Source organism: Amblyraja radiata, chromosome 15, assembly GCF_010909765.2.
Source record: "Amblyraja radiata isolate CabotCenter1 chromosome 15, sAmbRad1.1.pri, whole genome shotgun sequence".
NCBI classification, from domain to species: Eukaryota; Metazoa; Chordata; class Chondrichthyes; order Rajiformes; family Rajidae; genus Amblyraja; species Amblyraja radiata.
The window spans coordinates 5,336,764-5,356,476 of NC_045970.1; the positions used below are offsets into that span (position 1 = coordinate 5,336,764).

Genomic DNA, 19,713 nt, shown 5'->3' on the forward strand with positions numbered 1-19,713 from the left:
CGGACAGTCCTATGCCTTGAAATGGCCTCCTCAGAATCTGCAGACCAACAAGTTAATACGTTCATGTAGTGGATGATTACTCCCTGTAACTGGGTTCACTAGGAGGCCCCTGCTCTTGGGTACAGCCATAACTGGCTGGACTATAGTTCCCAAATTATTTTTTTTTGGGGAACCAGGCTTGAGTAGGCCAATCTGGCACTACCAATATGCCTGTGGCTTAGTCTTGCTTGATTTTGGTCAAGCATCGGTTTGTGAGACAAATTGGCGGAAAGCATACATAAACATTCCTCCCCAATTGAGGGAGAAAGCATCCACTGCCTTTGCTCCTGGATCCAACTCGCAGGACACATATCTGGGTAACTGATGGTTTAGTCTAGATGCAAACAGATCAATATCTGGTATGCCAAATCGTGTAGTTATTTCGTTAAATACTGCCTGATTCAACATCCATTCTGTGTTGTTATTAAACATTCTTGATCCAGCATCTGTCACCGTGTTATATCTACCTCGTAGATAGACCGCTGTTACCCAAATATTCCTCTCGATACACCAGTGCCAAATGAGGTTCGACAATCTGTCGTAAGATACAGATTTTCCACCACCCTTGTTAATGGATATATGCCACCGCAGTGGTGTTATCAATCTGAATTTGAACAAGCACTGGTTATATATTGCTCCAAAACCTTGAGTCCATATTGTGCCCCCAACAATTCTGGGTAATTGATTCCATGTGTTGGGGAATTACAGACTCCTGCTCATTCCATCTGCCCCCACAGCTCTAGACTGTGTTTGTGGCTCCCCATCCTTAGCCGCTTGCATAGGTCTGAAGAACCCCCGATGGCTTTCGAGCAAAATTTCCCTTGAGCTGTCTCACGTTCGTTATCCACCATAGTTATTCAACAATGGCCTCTGCTGGCAATCCATAGTTTGCCAATTTGGCCTGCATGGAATCTGAGTGTTCGTTCCTTTGCTCGCTGTAAATTCTGGTAATGCAAAGGCCCGTGACGTACTGCTGGAAATGCAGCTACTATTTGCCAATTACACTCGCTGTTTGCCTGATAGATGGCTAGTATTTGACTATCAGGTCATAGCAGGCTTAATTAAATATTGTTGCTTGCCCCTAGGCAAAGTTCCCAACATATTTACTGTTTTTGATAGTAAATTCTAGGTAATCAATTACCCTTGTAGGTGTCAATTTTGATTTAACTGGATGGATGAGGTAACCAATTCTTTCAAACAGGGTTTTGGTTTGCTTTGACTGATGCTTCTGCCAATTCTTGGTGACTCCAAAATGAAAAATGTCCTCCAAATATGCCATTACTATGTGGTTCTGAGACCTTTGTAGACCCAGAATTGGTTTCCGTAGTTTAGTCAATAGTCTAGGAGCTGATGTCAACCCATTTGGCAGAGCCATGCCATCCAGTTAAACTTCAAATATCTCCTGTTCTTAGTGAATAGACACCGAATAGTATGCATCTTTGAGGTCGATGCATGCCATGTGACCATTTTATAGGAAGCTCCTATAAAACAGTTGTTAGACCGTAACAAAATTTGCTGTTCTGAAAGTCTGTACTGCACAAATGAGTTAAACCTGGATGAAGTGACATCCTCCATCTGTCACCTGTCCTGAAAGGCAATCCTGCCCATAATACTGGGCCTGCCTTGAAGACAACTCCGGTCCGAGTTCCAAGTCTGCTTGGAACTTATGTATGTTGTGCAGTAAACATAATCACATGTTATTATCTGTTTTTTTAAAACAGATCTGAAATTCATGTTATTGTCATTTTGAACAAAAACACAAGAGTAGAATTACCAACATGTAACTGGCCCACAATCCCTTGTTTCAGTAAACCCAGACCCACCTACCTCCATGGCTACCGGTGGTCTTGTGGTAAGCCCAAAGGCCCCTGATGCGGGTACCTTTTCTCTCCTTGATTGGGAGTAGGACTGGTAGGGAGTGTAAATTCCATGTTGGTCTGAAAACCTCATCATACTGAGCCTGCCTTGTAGGACAATTCTGGCCATAATTCTGAGTCTGCCTTGAAAGACGACTCTGATCATATTTCCGTGCCCAGCTTTCAAGCTACTACCGGCTTCAGTGAACCGCTTACCCCCTATGGAGGTGTGGGGTGTGTTGTCGCCTACTGATGAAGTTTTGCTTGTCGTTGGTACCTTGATTGGTCCGACAGCTTTTGCTTCCTTCTTCTGGTCTTACCTGAAGAGAGGATTCGGCGGCTGTTTTCTCCAATGTCACCCTGATAGCGCTGTTCCCTTGCCGGCATTTGTAGCGTGCGGATATTCTGCCAACTGCTGGCTCTTGAGGCCATATGCATGTGCTTCAGTATGTTCATACTTTAAATTCGAGATCAGTTACCTACTGATCACTCACACTCCCCTCCACTGAGAGTGAGATTTGTAAGTAGCCCTGCAAACAGGTGCTGCCGCAGGCCCCTGAGGATACCTGCGCTGACATGGCCCCTCCAGCGGGCCTAAATGAGATTCTTGCTTTGGGTCAGACTGAAACTGACCGTGAATGCTCTTCTCCTCAGAGCAGGAGACATTTGCTAGATCTCCATCCAGGGAAGCATCCAGTGGAAGCTGGATGATTGCAGAAGTACTCATTTTCTTTTGTTTGTATGGAAGCTTATTATTCATTTTATGTAAAGCACTTTGGTGTCAATGCGAGTTAACTTAAACAGTGAAAGTAAAACTTACTTCCTTTCTTCTGTTTGTCCCTGGGAAGGTTCCCCCCCCCCCCCCCCCCCCCCGCTTTTGTACTCTGATTCAGTGTGCTTTCTTCCATATGTACTTCCCCCTCCAATGGGGAAGATATTGGGCTGCCCCATGTGCGAGGCTCCCGGCACTGCTGTAGGCCGTGCTGATACTGCTCCCTCCTTTGGAGCAGGTCATTGTTGGAGCAACTTCTCCAAAAGTTGCCCCATGTGGGAGAGTCGTCCTCAGACGCTCTCCGTTGAGGGGGGGGGGGGTATCCCTCTTCCCCGGACTCATCTGAGTCAACGGGTTTGTCAGACTTGCGGGTGGTTTACGTCCCCCGGGACCATCAACGGAGCTCCTCCTCCTCCCGAAGCCTCCTGCCGGTTCTGCCGGCGCTAATGTCGGGAACAAGACCGTCGCCCGCTACTGGAAATGCTGCGGTCTTCGGCAGCCAACTTCCCCGCAGACCGTCTCCTCGACATCTGGGCCCTGAAACTACAAAAAGCTTCAAGCCCGAAAGAACGCAGGTAAGTAATTCAACTTTGCTTACCTGCCCATCCCGACGGGCTGGGAGGACACAATGCCTCTGCCAGTCCGTCGCGCGCGTTGCGTTCAGACGTAATGACGCGCACGCAGACGGACGGCCCTTCTTCACTTAGTCACTCACGTGACTCCGAAGTAAAATTGTATTAATCACTGCATTGTATCTCGCAGGTAGTGTTTTTTTTTACCATGGATCGTATCTTAAGAATATCACATTAAGTTTACAAAGTTCGAGAAACTTTCAAAATAATTTATGAGTACATCTGATGCTTTGTGCCTTTATCAGCGCCCTCTATGTGGCCACTCTTTGCATACCTCGCGTACGCAAAACATAGACTCTCACTGTGACATGTCACATGTAATAATAAAGTATCATTCATTCATTCACAATACACAGTTGGGAATTAAAATTCTATCTAGTAATTAGTGACTGGAGCTGTTTCTTAAATGGATTTTCTTCAATTTTTTGGTGAAATTACAATATTACTTGGGTAATTTACCAGAAACCGAATATAAGGTAAAGCACAATAAAGAGGTGCTTTAAATCTCTTTAAAGTGAAGCATTTTTAGTGGGTAGCTGCATGACTTGGAGTGACCACAATCTGGAAAGTGTGTGATCTAGTGTGTAAGTGTGATCCACAACCATTTCGGCCTTTTCAAACTTTATCCAGAAATGTCTTACAGTATTGTACAAGGACTAGAGGGTGTGAGCTATAGGGAGAGGTTGAGTAGGCTGGGACTATTCCTTGGAGAACAGGATGAGGGGTAATCTTATAGAGGTGTATAAAATCATGAGAGGAATAGATCGGGTAGATGCACAGAGGCTCTTGCCCCCAGAGTAGGTGAATCGAGGACCAGAGGACATAGGTTTAAGGTGAAGGAGAAAAGATTTAATTGGAATCTGAGGGGTAACTTTTTCACACAAACAGTGGTGGATATATGGAAAGAGCTGTCAGAAGAGGTAGTTGAGGCTGGGACTATCCCAATATTTAAGAAACAGTTACACAGGTACATGGATAGGACAGGTTTGGAGGGATATGGACCAAACGCGGGCAGGTGGGACTAGTGTAGCTGGGACATGTTGCCGGTGCGGGCAAGTTAGGCCGAAGGGCCTGTTTCCATGCTGTATCACTCTATGACTCTAAATGATTGACATGCACATTGACCTTGCAATTTTATCTTACTAAAGGGCCTGTCCGACTATCATGACCTAATTCACGAATTCTGCCGAGTTTGCCCTTGACTCATACTCGCAACATGGTAGTCACAAGGTCATAGGAGGTCGTAGGTAGGTCGTAGCAGGCCATGATGCTAGTCGTAGGTACTCGTGGCATCAAGTAGGTCGGTGCGTTTTTCTAGCATGATGAAAAATGTCCACAAGTAAAAAAAGTCGTGAATTAGGTCATGAAAGTGGAACAGGCCCTTTACATAGAAGTTGTAGAGGAAGTCTCTCTGGCATTTATTTATATTGTGGCTAATCCGACTCTAAACTCAACTCTATACCTATCTATCCTGAGTTGTCTTCCACATCTTAGCAGAGCAAGAATCTAATCTTCCACTGCCCTTTGCAGAAGAGAGTTTCAAAGACCCTAACTCTGAGAGAAAAAATAGTCACCTTACTTTTCATAAATGCTGACCCTTTATTTTGAAACAGTGACCTCCAGTTCTCAATTCTCCCACAAGAACTTTGCAACAATCCTGTCAAGATCCTTCAGGACCTTATATGTTTCTGATGGAGAAAAAATGAAAAAAGCAAGCATGTTTCAGGTTGCAGAGAAAAAGGGGCAGGAGAGAGAACAAAGGTGATGTATGGAGACCGAATACAATACAATTCAATTTATTGTCATTTGGACCCCTTGAGGTCCAAACGAAATGCCGTTTCTGCAGCCATACATTACAAACAAATAGACCCAAGACACAACATATTTTACATAAACATCCATCACATTGCTGTGATGGAAGGCCAAAAAAACTTTTCTCTCCACTGCACTCTCCCCCCCCATGTCAGAGTCAAAGTCAAAGCCCCCGGCGGGCGATGGCGAATTGTCCCGTGGCCATTAAGCCACGCCGGGTGATGCAAGGTCGCACACCGGGTCTTGATGTTAGAGCCCCCGGCGTGCGCTCGCAAACTCCCGCGGCCATTCCAAGCCGCGCGGGGCGGTGATGTAGGCCCCGCTCCAGGAGCTCTTCAACCCCGCAACTCGGGCGGGAGAAGTCGCCGCTGCGGAAGCCCCGAAAAGCGGTCTCCCTCCAGGGACCCGCGGGCTCCCGGTGCCGTCCGCCAAACCCGCAGTTGCAGCCTCCGAATCTCCGGGGGTCGGGTCGCAGCAGCGTCCACCATAGCTCCACCCGCTCTGGACTCGGCCAGCTCCGCGACGGTGAGGTGAGTAGTCAGCACCAGAGCCCCCGGTTTTCCTGTTGGAGGCCGCTCCTCGTTGCAGCCCCAACGACAACGGAGACCCGACAAAGAAAAGGTCGGGTCTCCCGTGCAGGGAGAGATTTAAAAGTTACCCCCAACCCCCCCACACCACCCCCACCCCCCCCACACACATACCCCAACAAAAATAACAAAAACTACAATAAAACATAGACATAAAATAATAAAAACGCAGACGGACTGCAGAGGCCGCTGCTGACGAGAGTCGCGCCGCCTACCTTTGTAAATACTGTAGTTGCTGTGCCAGCTGAGAGGGTGAGGGTTTGTTAGTTGGAGCTGATAGAGAGAGTGAGGAATGAAGACATGAGAAGGTGGAGGGGAGGAGGGGTGATAATGCAGGAACTGTGAGATATGATACACTGAGAGAGAACACTAGAAAATGCCCAGGAGGTTGCACAGCAATGCTGTGGAGAAAGACAATCTGTGACAACATAACAAGTTGACATCCTTTCATCAGTTCTGACATAAACTGGAAAGGCTGGTTGTCTGAAATGTTATATTGAGTGATGAGTCCTGAAGGCGACGGCAAGCCTCATTGGAAGATAACATGCTATTCCTTGAACCTTTGGAACAAGATGTCACCACCCACCATCAGCCACCAACCTATTATTTGCACCATTCAAACTCTCTGTCTTCAGCCTCTCACTAACGTTTTCTTTCTAACTTTCCATGTTCTGAGAAAAGTACTCAGTCTGGATCGTTAACTCATTATATATCTCTCCACAGAGCGAGGCTGAGCCACTGAATATTTCCAGTATTTCCTATTTTTATTTAGAAAGAATTCTATCTTTAATGTAGTGCCACACCATTAACATTATTCTGCATTAGCTCTATATTAGACACTCCCTTATTTCAAATCCATCTTCAGTACCTTGTCAGAAGGTGAGATACTGTGCCTGGAACTTACATAACAAGCCATTCTCTCAGACAGCACCTTGGAGCATTTTTCAATTTCTTTCAAGCCTCAATCTGCTGGTATCAGAATTCACAAAACAAGTTTTTGAATTTCAAGATGCATCTGTCCACCACAATTAAGGGACGACCCGGCATGGGGAACCACCGTGGGGGGGGGGGGGGGGGGGGCAACAGAGGATCCGCCGTCGGGGGACCACCATGAGAGGTGGGGTAGAACAAAGGAGGACCTGAGGTGGAATACTTTGTCAGCACCCTTTATGTGGTGACTCTTTGCATACCTTGGTAATGCAAAACAAAACATCTCACTGGGACTTGTCACATGGGACAATAAAGTGTTCATTCATTCATTCATTCATTGAATTGATTGATGGCACAAGGACAGAAGCTGTTCCCATGGTCAAAGTTTTGCAGAACTTTGCGGCTCAGTATAATTGTTGTACAGTGTCACCATAGCAATGGATTGCAGGTGGATGAGATTATTTGAATGAAACATTCCATCAAAGACGTTTCATTTTGGAGGAGATTAAGAAAGTTACATCTTTCAAATAGAAATGTATATTTAAAGATAAATATCTATTGCAACTGTTAAACACAATTATGAATTTAATCTGAGTGCAAAAATCCCTTATGTTTATAATCACTGGTGATTGAAAGAGCTGTGGTGTATGTGTCTGAGAATGCAAGACCCTAACTAGGTATCAGATTCTAAAAAGGTTGGCAACCTTCTTAAGATCTTATTTATTCATCTGGCATGAATAAGGATAAATGTATTTTGTCGAATGCCTTAAATATATTTTCGGTTGCAGTCGTATATAGTGATTCAGAACAGAGAAAGTAGAGATAAAGAAAGTACAAGGGCCTCAGTCAGGTAGATTGGAAGATCAGAAGAATTATTTGTGGAGCAGGAAAGTAGGAGCTACAGCTGCACCAGATAGCCTCCCCAACTCAAATGGACCTTTCTGGGATGGCCTCTGATTGTTCTTCATTGAGATTTAGAATCTTTGCTTCATACAAGCAAGTGTGAGATGTTGCACTTTGGGAGATTAGAATCTAAGGTTAACGGCAAGACCCTCAACAGCACAGAGGGATCCAAGGGTGCAAGTTCATAGCTCACTGAAGGTGGCAGCACCAGTAGATAGGGTGGAAAGGAAGATGGATGGTATGCTTGCCTTCATTGCTCGGGGGCAGGAAGAGTCAGGAAGTCATGATGCCGCTCTATAGGACTTTGGTTAGGCTGCATTGGGAGTCTTGCATGCAGTTCTGGTCACCCCCTAGCAGAAAAGATGTGCAAGCTTTAGGGTGGGTGCAGAGGAGGTTGACCAGAATACTGCCTGGGTTAGAAGGTGTCAGCTACAGGGAGGGTTTGGATTGACTTGAATTATTTTCTATGGAATGTCAGAGTTCGAGCAGAGACTTGATAGAACTATGTAAAATTATGAGAGGCAGAGATAATTTGATAAATGAGCCCTTTTCCCAGGATGGAAATGCCCAGCACTAGAGGGGCTAGCTATAAGGTGAGAGAGGGAAAGATTAACGGATATGCATCGGGCAGGTTTTTTGCACAGGAGACCTGTAATGCATTGCCAGAGATCGTGGTGGAGGCAGATACAATATTGATGTTTAAGAGCCTTTCATATCAGCGGATGAAAGTGCAGAGAATAGAGGGATATGGATCATGTACAGGCAGATGAGATCAGTTTAACTTGGCATCATGCTTGGCACAAACATTGTGGGCTGAAGGGCCCGTTCCTGTGCTGTACTGTTCTATATTTGATCTACTGTATGTACTATGTACAACATAATATTCATAAATGCATGCAGATGCAAGTGAAGTAAGTGTTCCTGAATGGATGCTGAACAATAAATAGTGATTTCTTCACGAACATAGCAGCTGTGTTATATATTTTAAGCCTGATTTACAGTATAAGCTTGGGACAGTTTTCAGTGTGTGACTTAAAAATGAAACTTTTTAGATTTATAACATTATTTAAATCTTCAGCTTTCAAATCCTTCCACGTTTTTTTCTGAACACCTTTGCCATGATTTCTAAAAATTCAGCCACATCATAAGTTTGGGGCTACGAAGATGATTGAAGATATTTCATTTTCTGAAATGTTCTCCTAAGTCTGTATTAACTTGTTTTTGTTTTGTGTGACCATTATTTCAAAATACATGCACTAATGAAACAGATGTTACCTAATTGAAAATATGCTGCTCTTCCCCAAACTACCATGTAATCACAGTATTTAATGGGTGGTTAAGCTGATCAAAGTGGCCTTATTTATCATAGCACATTCACATTCAATAAAATAATGTGTCAATTGAACAATAGAACATTGGAAAACATTTGTTACAAGATGAATGGTGGTAGCATCAGTACATAAATAGCTAATAGAACCAAGTTGCTGACTTTGTTAATTCTACATGCTGGTTGCAAACAACTGCTCATTTATAATTTATAATTACTTTGTAATTAGGCACTGGGCCTGGTTAGAGTGGTAATTACTGTAGGAGTATTTTACACAGCTCTGTGAGCATTTGCCTGTATTAATCGTTCTTACACACAAACACATTTTTGCAAAGTGTCTTAGAAGGCGATAAGTTATTCATTTTGGATTACCTTTTAGTTTAGTTTAGTTTACAAATACAGCGTGGAAGCAGGCCCGTCGGCCCACCGGTTCCGCGCCGACCAGTGATCTTTGCACACCAACACTATCCTACACCCACTAGGGACAATTTTTACATTTATACCAAGCCAATTAACCTACAAACTTGTGCGCCTTTGGAGTGTGGGAGGAAACTGAAGATCTCGGAGAAAACCCACGCAGGTCACGGGGAGAACATACAAACTCCGTACAGACAGCACCCGTAGTCGGGATCGAACCCGGGTCTCCGCCGCTGCATTTGCTGTAAGGCAGCAACTCTACCGCTGCGCCACCGTGACCTATTCAGAATAATATACTGCAAAGTCCTATTTCTTTGCAAACCAAAATAGCCATACAATATACACTGGATTTAGTCGAAAAGGTGCTGAAAACACCATTAATAAACAAACGTGTAACATTGCCTGAAAAGATTTAAAAACGGCTTAATGTTTTCAGAGATGCTGGTACACCATAGTAGCCATCAGAAAAAAGCACTGTGTTTAGTCATTTTTTATTTATTCAATTACGATGCAAAATTTGTTGTTTAAATTTAACTCTGGTCTTTCCTGATAGTAAGTGCATTTTAAGATGGCACACCTCCAACCACGGTGCAATTTTGCTGGAATTTAGGCAAATTTAGACCAAGTCAAGTTGGTTGTTTTTACTTTGTTGCTGTCAAGTTTCTTGAAATAGTTACAAAATGCTGGAAGCATCTCGGGAGAGATGGGTGACAACTTTGAATTCTGAAGACATTCTATAACGTCACCCATTTCTTCTCTCCAGAGATGCTGTCTGTTCCGCTGAGTTAATCCAGCACTTTGCATCTATCTTTGGTGTAAACCAGCATCTGCAGTTCCTTTCTACAAGTTTCTTGAGTATTGTGAGAGTGCTGGAAACTAGAGAGTACATCATCATGCTCCTTTCCTGTGCTTTGTGGAAGGAAAGAAGGTTTGAGGTATCAACTTGTAAGTCTCTCTTTGCAGAATATTCAGTCTCTGATTTGTTCTAATTTCACGGATAATCCATTTCAGTTTCTGGACAATAGTAATTTTGACATGAATGTTACCTGACTCATTAGGAGAATGAAAGCTGCTGTAGGCCAGGCAGTACCTTAAGCCTGCTCTGCCACTTTATGAGATTATAGCAGAACCTGACAGGGCATCAACACTGCTTTTCAAAGAGTCAAGAGTGTTTGATTGTCAAATGTACCAAATGGAACAATGAAATTCTCACTTGCAGCATCACAGCAGCTTTGTAAATACAGTATTCAATAGATAACATAATGAACATGCGGTTCAGTAAATTTAAAAAAATACAATATAGTGCAAAATAAAATAAAAACTAAAATTCCTTAGTGTAACCAAGCCAGTTTGTAGTTTGAAGTTTAGTTGGTGTTTGCAGTGTTCAATAGCCTGCTGAATGTTGGGAAGAGTTGATCCTGAACCTTGAGGCCACAGTTTTCAGTGTACCTTCTTCTCGATGGCAGGCATGAAATGAGTGTGTGGCCAGGTGGTGTGGGTCCTTGATGACATTTTGAGGCACTGCCTCCCCGAGATCCCATCAGTGGTGGGGATATCAGTTCATGTGATGGACCGGGCAGCCTTCACCACTTTTTGTAATCTCCTTCATTCCTGGGCCTTTGAGTTGCTGAATTAGACCATGATGCAACCACAAAATATGCTCTCTGCCTTACACCTGGAGATGTTCAAGAGTGTATTCATCGACATACCGAATCTCCGCAATCTAAAGACTTTGATGGGCTTTATCTGACGATTGCATCAATGTGCTGGGTGCAGTACAGTTTCCCAGAGATATGCATGCCCAGGAAATTGGTTGTTGATTCTCTCACTGAATGCCGTTTTGTGGATCCTTCGCCTTCCTCTTCTAAGTCACCACCCGGCTTCTTGCTTTCACTGACATTGAGAGCAAGGTTACTGTTCTGGTACCATTTAATTAGACGATCTCTCGCTCTCATCGACTCATGACTATCTGTGTTTTATCTATAAACAGCGGTGTTGTCGGCAAATTTAAAGATGGGCTTGGACACTCATGGGTGTAGAGTGAGTAGAGCAGGGGACTGAGCACACAGCCTTGAGGTGCCCCTGCACAGACAGCTATCGAAGAGCAATTGTTGGTGCCAACTCATACCAACTGTATTCTGTTTATGAGGAAGCTGGGGACCCAGTTGCAAGGGGGTGGGCACAGACCAGTTCCATGAGCTTGGTAACATCTTTGGAGGGGATGATGGTTTTCAACACTGAGCTGTAGGGGGTCAAAAGATTTTGGGGCATCAGGGAGCAGGCTACACACCAAAGAGTATGTAGCTTTCAAAGTCACAGTGTTAAGTGGCTGGTCCAGTTGTCTTTTGGTTCAGTGGCAAAGCTGCGGGTGTTTTGATGGTGTTTACTCGGGTAATGTGGATATCAAGATTAAGTGGACAGGCTTTTTTTGCTTGGAGGACATTGCCTACTATTTTTGTGATCCACACTGCTATTGAATGGATTATCGAATGGATTGTACCAATTGTATCAATAATCAATAGAAATAGTGATTATAATTGGAAAATATTCATAATATAACTTCTGTATAAGCATTATCCTAAGCATTTAATCAATTGTAATCTTGTCCTTCTAGTAATCACTGTTTTTGTTTTTACAGTCTTATCCAATGGTACTACAGTACCGGCCAAGGATTGACTTTGGTTAAACCAGAGCGGCTGTTATCCACTATGGAGGATACTGCACTAAAGTTTACCCATCGACAGTTTGCACAATGAATGGATATATATTGGACTCAATCAGATATTTCGAAATAGAAACAGAATTTGTATCTGTCTACCATTTTTCAGATGTGTTTATTTTTCCCAAGAACAAGCTTGATGCTATTCTGCTACTGGAGCCATGAAACGTCAATGTTCGTCAGTGTGATATTTGTGTTGAAGACTGCAAATAATCACCCCTTTTTTAGCCTGTGAGTTGATAGTCAGTGAAACACTGTTCATGTGTTTAAAAGCCTATGTCCTGAAGTTATACATGTGCTTGTGCTAATGCTAAAACATAGAGCAAAATGACAAATCTAGGTCTACGGCCTTGAATACATTCATATTCCGGTTAAACCATGCATTGACTTTGTTTGTTTGTAGTCTGTTAACTGATCATAAGGACAACCTTTTGAAGCTATTAATGTTTTTGTTATATACCACTGATGTAATCATAAATAAGGAGGTGCATTTTGGGGGGACAAATAACTTGATATCCTGTACCATAAGCATTGATGGTCCATTTCTATAGCTGAAGAAAATACATTGGTTTATGAGCATAAGAAAAAAATAACAACCTGAAGTAGAAAATTATTACTTATTACACAAAAGACCAGAGAGCATGGATCAAAAATTGATTCATTCCAATATGGAGGAACGTAGCCTGGACACCACTAAAAATAATTGGACTTCAAAGTCAAATTCCAGATTAACAAAATAATTATTCCACCAAGTCTTGGGGAAAATCTTGATGAATCTGTTTGTTGCTCATGTCAAATTTCAGACTGAGATCTCTCAACAGATTATTACATTGAATTTGTATTTGTCTTCTAATCCGTGTGCGCTTGCATGGAAATGAGATGGGTGGATTTTGGAATCCTGCTAGTTTAGAATATCATGAAGATTACGTTGATTACGAAGATCATTGATTTGACAGTGAAAGAACGAACAAATAGGTTTCCTCCTTCATATTTGCTAAAATAAAGTACTTTGGTAAATACAGACCTGTTAAAAATAGAATATCTTGCCCCACTCAGTTCACCTCCTTGACAATCAGATGTAGTTGTATTGGCAATATATGATAGACAACATTATATAATTTGTTCAAAAAGGAACTGCAGATGCTGGAATATCGAAGGTACACAAAATTGCTGGGGAAACTCAGCGGGTGCAGCAGCATCTATGGAGCGAAGGAAATAGGCGACGTTTCGGGCCGAAGAAGGGTTTCGGCCCGAAACGTCGCCTATTTCCTTCGCTCTATAGATGCTGCTGCACCCGCTGAGTTTCCCCAGCAATTTTGTGTACCTTCTATTATATAATTTGTATTATATTACACCTGTCCAACATTGGTTTAGGGATCTTTGGTACAATTTTGGTATGAGATCTGTGAATTCATCTGTACTGAATTGAAAACCTGTGATGCAGACTATGAAAAAATGCAATCTTGTTGCTAAATTAATATATAAAATAATAGCTCTGGCAGTATGACTTCGAAACTATTGAGAATTGTGATGCTGGTGATTTTACCTCCCAAATGCACCTACAAAAGCATAGCTACTCGATAATGTCCACAGTCTAATCAATGAGTGCATATGTTGAGTGTCCAATAGTGAGGAAGAAATCTGCGTGACTTTGCGTTTAACCTTAGAGGTCTATTGTTTACACAAGTGTAGTTTTATTTGTTATTGTAATTTTATATTCCATTAGACAATATAGAGTTTTTAAAAGTGAACTATAATATATATTAGCATTGGTCAAAATAGTAAAGACACTGAAAATAATGTTCTTTACTACACTAAATTTCTAATTTTCAATTATATTAGAATTAGTTGACTCAAAAGGAATTGGAATTAGCCAGCGTGTTGGACAATAAACCAACATGTCGACATAGCACTCTTTTACCTGTTGTTTAAATAATTAACATTTCAAATAGGTGGAATAAAATCTCTGTACAAAAAAAGTCAGAAAATAAGGTTGGAAAATATGTTCAGCATTCAGCTCATTATTTCAGCAATAGGAACTTAGTCATACAACACGGAAACAGATTCTTCAGCCCAAATTGTCCAATTCGTCTTAGCCCCATCTAAACTTTACTCATGTATCCACCTATGTCTCTCTAAATCTTTCCTATCTGTGTATCAATCCAAATGTTTTTTAAATGTAGTTATTTTATCTGCCTCCCCTGGCAGCTCATTCCATATACAAATATGGACTGCTGTCTGTGTAACAGACCACTGGCTGTGTGGAAAAAGTTGCCCCTCAGATTCCTATTAGGTCTTATCTCTCTCATCTTAAACATATGCCCTCTAGTTTTTGTTTCCCCCTACTCTGGGGAAAAGGACTGCAAGGAATAAAATCCTAGCCTGCCCAACCTATCCCTACAGTTCAGGTACTCAATGCCTAGCAACATTGTAATCTTCTCTGCAGACTTTCTAGCTTAATGGCATCTTTCCTATGGCAGGGAGACCAAAAATGATTCACAATTCTCCAAGTGCGTCCTTCCAACTTGTTCATGATTTTTGTTTCTTCTAGTCGTCTGTAGTTAAATAGACCCAGGCAGGCATTTAAGTGCCATCTCACATAGTCAGATATCAATTGTATTAAAATATTACGTTGTTGAATGATTTGAGCAGTGTTAGTTTGCAAGAATTTGTACCTGTTAAAATGTAATACCATCTTTGCAATGGTGTCATTTTCAAAGTGTTACATTCCACTGTTTCCCCATTAACTAAACTTTTCTGAACTTTTCCATCATGTTTGTAATGCACTCTAAAATACTACACTGAACTTCACCGTTGAAGAAAAGGTCATTTTGCTGCGGTTAGAAAATGTCCAAGATCATTTAATGACAAATGAATAATTAACTTGAAGGCCATTGATGAAATCTTGCTATTAAAATGTAAATATTTTTGTAAAGAGAACCTATTGTAATTGTTTGCATACTGATGTTAATAGTATTTTATGTTTTGCAAAAAAACTGTTTAGAGAAGCAGTTCTATTTTTTAATATGTATTTGCTGCAGGCATACATTCCTCTTGAACCATGTATGGGTTTTAGTGAATGTTCTGTATATTTGCAGTCACACTGGGTTGAGAAATTAATACTGTGTCAGAAAATTGTATCAATTGAAGCACAATTCACCCAGTCTTGTAGTGGTTTGCTAATTAAATGAAGCAATAAAATGTATTAGTAATGAAAATGCTGTTGTTAAAGATTTACTGTGGATCTGGACTGCCATTGTCATTAAATCAATGAGTTGAAAATTGAAGTTTTTAAAACATTTGTAAGATGCACTTTTGACCATTTTTGATTGCTGAACACATGTTGACTTTTAATTTATAACGAGGCTACTTTTTGCAATATTAAAAACAACTTTGCACAAACTTTTTCACGAGGATAATACATAGAAGAGAATTCAGAGGGTGGATACATATTCTTGAGATTATGAGTTTCGAGGTCATGATCTTTTAGTAGATTGAGTAAAAGGTTTTTCAGCAGTGTGGTCAATCCATATGATGATTTAGTAGAGATAGACACAAAAAGATGGAGTAACTCAGCGGGTCAGACAGCCGGATAAAAGGATTAGGGGACGTTTTGGGTCAAGACCCTCCTTCAGACTTAGTTAACTTGTTCTTTCGAAGTAAATAATAAAGCCTAAATACAGGCCCATCAGTGATCATAAGATGTTCAAGAAGGAACTGCAGATGCTGGAAGATCGAAGGTACACAAAAATGCTGGAGAAACTCAGCGGGTGCAGCAGCATCTATGGAGCGAAGGAAATAGGTGACGTTTCGGGCCGAAACCCTTCTTCAGACTGATGGGGGGTGGGGGAGAGAAGGAAGGAAAAAGGGAGGAGGAGGAGCCCGAGGGCGGGGGGATGGGAGGAGACAGCTCGAGGGTTAAGAAAGGGGAGGAGAAAGCAAGGGCTAGCAAAATTGGGAGAATTCAATGTTCATGTCATCCGGACGCAACTTACCCAGGTGGAATATGAGGTGCTGTTCCTCCAATTTCCGGTGTTGCTCACTCTGGCAATGGAGGAGACCCAGGACAGAGAGGTCGGATTGGGAATGGGAGGGGGAGTTGAAGTGCTGAGCCACCGGGAGTTCAGGTAGGTTATTGCGGACTGAGCGGAGGTGTTCGGCGAAACGATCGCCCAACCTCCGCTTAGTCTCACTGATGTAAATCAGCTGACGTTTAGAGCAGCGGATGCAGTAGATGAGGTTGGAGGAGATACAGGTGAACGTTTGTCGCACCTGGAACGACTGCTTGGGTCCTTGAATGGAGTCGAGGGGGAGTGATCATAAGATAGTTAGTCTACTCCATTTCTTTTTACAATGGAATGTGCGGAATCTGAAAATCTCTTCACACATGTCCAAAGATGAGTCCAGTCCCAAGTTGCCACTTTTTTTTACTGAAAACAAGAATGCTACTGAAAAGCAAAATTGACCTTGCCCATCTTATTGATAAAAAGGTATGAACATAAGTCAATAATTACCAGAACAAGCCTTATAACAGTGGTTTATTTCTGGAAAACTGCAACATCTTTCAGATAGATAGATATAATTTATTGCCACACAGCCAGGCTGGTGGAAATTTGGGTTGTCTGCAGCGATACAATAATAAAGAACACACAACCACAATAAAAATGTAACACAAACATCCACCACAGCATTCATCACTGTGGTGGAAGGCACAAAATTTGGCCAGTCCTCCTCCATTTCCCCCCCCCCCCCCCCCCCCGTGGTCAGGACCAGAGTCCAGAGTCAGTCCAGGATCGGCTCTTCCTCACCGGAGACTGTTAAGTTGTTGTAGGCCGCAGGCCGGCGGTCAAGATTTAAAGTCCTCGCCGCAGCCAGAAGCACCGTAGACTGCAGGGCCGGCGGTCGAAGCTCCCCTCCAGGGGTGATGGTAAGTCCATGCCGGCCCCGCGGTAGAAGTTGGCCGCGGGCCGGCAGTGATGGCTTCTTCTTCCCCCGGGTCCCCAACGTGAGATCCCGGGCTGTAGACGCCGCACCAGCTGGAGCTCTGCAGACCGCGACTTCAGGCTGCGACTTCAGGCTGCCGGCTGCCCCAGGCCAGCGAAACGGAGCGCTCCCCTCCAGCGAGCCCCAGCTCCACATCGAGAGTCCACGCTGCGCCCACCGCTGAAGCCCCGGGCGCGTCTCCGGGAAAGGCCGCCTCGATCCTTGATGTTAGGCCACGGGGGAGGCGACCTGGAAAAACTCGCCTCTCCGTGGAGGAGGCGACCGAAGCGGTTTCCCCCTTACCCCACCACACCACCCCCCACACAAAACACACAAAGAAACATTAAATACAGACTTTAAAACATACTAAAAAAATAAAAAAAAGTTGAAAAACTGACGAGCTGCATGACATGGCTGCTGCCAGAGCAGCGCCCCCTCCGACTTACCAGGTTGATGAGTTTCAAGAAGCTGGGATCCCAGCAAGGATTTGGAAGCAAAGTACTATTCTACATGTTCAGTACTTTTCACACTTAACAAGAGCATAAACCGTATTACATTGGGTTTTGTCAAGGGATCAAACTCTCCATTTGATTAAATCAGTGGAGCAGTTACATTAAACTGTGTAATTCTATTTTACTCTGAGCTCCAGGCTAAACTAGAACCAGTCGTAAAGGCAAGTCTTCAAGGACACCTTCAATATATTACATTTAAACCGCTTTTCACAACTTCTGAAAGTCCCAGGGCATTTTACTGCCATTAAAAGACTGATGTAATATAATCCTTGTTCTAAAAGTGCTACAGCCAATCAGTACAAGGCAGTTTCCCACAAACAGTTGTCTTGCAATAAAGATGATCCCTTTTTACTGATGTTGATTGATAGATAAAGAAGTGTCTGGAGTGTCTGGGATATCTCTACTTTGATATACTGGTATAGTATCAAGTCAAGTCAAGAGAGTTTATTGTCATATGTCCCAGATAGGACAATTAAATTCTTGCTTGCTGCTGTACAACAGAATATCGTAAGCAAAAATACAGAACAGTTCAGTTCAATATACACATAAATAAGCAGATAAAGTGCAATAGGCTGTTACAGTTCAGAGTCTGTTTGTTGGCAAGTTTAATAGCCTGATGGCTGTGGGGAAGCAGCTATTCCTGAACCTGGATGTAATAGATTTCAGGCTCCTGTACCTTCTGGCGATGGTAGTGGAGAGATGAGTGCGTGGCCAGGATGGTGTGGGTCCCTGATGATGTTGGCTGCCTTTGTGAGGCAGCGACTGCGATAGATCCCTTCGATGGTGGGGAGATCAGAGCCGGTGATGGACTGGGCAGTGTTTACAATTGTCTGCATCCTTTTCCGCTCCTGGACGCTCAAGTTGCCGAACCAAGCCACAATGCAACCGGTCAGCATGCTCTCTACTGTGCACCTGTAGAAGCTCGAGAGAGTCCTCCTTGACATACCGACAATTCTCTACAATTTAAAAGTTTGCCTCAGACCCCGGCTTAACATCTGAAAGAAGTGATCTCTGATAGAGCAGTGCTCATTAATGTTGGCCTAGAGTATCAGTTTAGTTTATTGTCACGTGTAACAAAGTACAGTGAAAAGCTTTTGTTACATGCTATCCAGTCAGCGGAAAGACAATACGTCAAGAGTGTTTTATTGTCATATGTCCCGGACAGGACAATGAAATTCTGACTTGTTGCAGCACAACAGAATATGTGAATATGTAAACATTGTATATAATGGGAAAAAAAAGTAAAAGTTCAATAAATAACAAATATAGTGTAAATAACAAATAATAATAGTCTTTTGCAGTTCAGAGCTCAGAGCTTATTCGTTGTAGTGTTTAATGGCTGTCGGGAAGCAGCTGTTCCTGAACCTGGACGTTACAGTTTTCAGGCTCCTGTACCTTCTTTCCTGATGGCAATGGTGAGATGAGTGTTGGGCCAGGATGGTGTGGGCCCTTGATGATGTTGGCTGCCTTTTTGAGGCAGCGACTACGATAGATCCCTTTGACGGTGGAGAGGTCAAAGCCGGTGATGGACTGGGCAGTGGTCACAACTTTTTGCAGTCTTTTTCGTTCCCGGACTTTCAAGTTGCCGAACCAGGCCATGATGCAACCAGTCAGAATGCTCTCTACTGTGCACCTGTAGAGGTTTAGGAGAATCCTCTTCGACATGCCGAATCTCCGTAATCTTCTCAGGAAGTAGTCGCTGATGTGCCTTCTTTTCAATTGCATCGGTGTACTGGGTCCAGGAAAGATCTTCTGATGTATGCACGTCCAGGAATTTGAAGTTATTGACCCTTTCCACCATCGTCCCATTGATATAGCCAGGATTGTGGGTCCTCATCCTTCCCATACCAAAGTCCACAATCAGTTCCTTGGTCTTACTGATGTTGAGGGCCAGGTTATTGTGCTGGCACCATTTGGTCAGTCGGTCAATCTCACTTCTATACTCTGACTCGTCCCCATCTGTGATTCGTCCAACCACAGTGGTGTCATCGGCGAATTTGATAATGGAGTTCGCACTATGTCTGGCTACATGGGTATAGAGTGAGTAAAGCAGGGGGCTGAGAACGCAGCCTCCCGTACTAATTGTTACTGAGGATGAAGTGGTTCCTCCAATTTGAACAGACTGTGGTCTGTGGATGAGGAAGTCGAGGATCCAATTGCAGAGGGATGCGCAGAGGCCCAGTTCCGTGAGCTTGGTAACTAGCTTGGAAGGGATGATGGTATT

General features: G+C 43.0%; 1 protein-coding gene across 2 annotated transcripts in view; it reads left to right on the forward strand.

Moving 5' to 3' along the window:
- pcgf5 (polycomb group ring finger 5) overlaps positions 1-13,108 on the forward strand; it is a 227,368-nt gene extending 214,260 nt beyond the window's left edge. For both annotated transcript variants that reach the window (XM_033033569.1, XM_033033570.1), the window contains one exon: positions 11,914-13,108. In XM_033033569.1, coding sequence (XP_032889460.1) covers positions 11,914-11,961 — 48 coding nt within the window. In that variant the 3' untranslated portion in view covers positions 11,962-13,108. The remainder of the gene's footprint in view (positions 1-11,913) is intronic.
- The last annotated feature ends 6,605 nt before the right edge of the window (positions 13,109-19,713 follow it).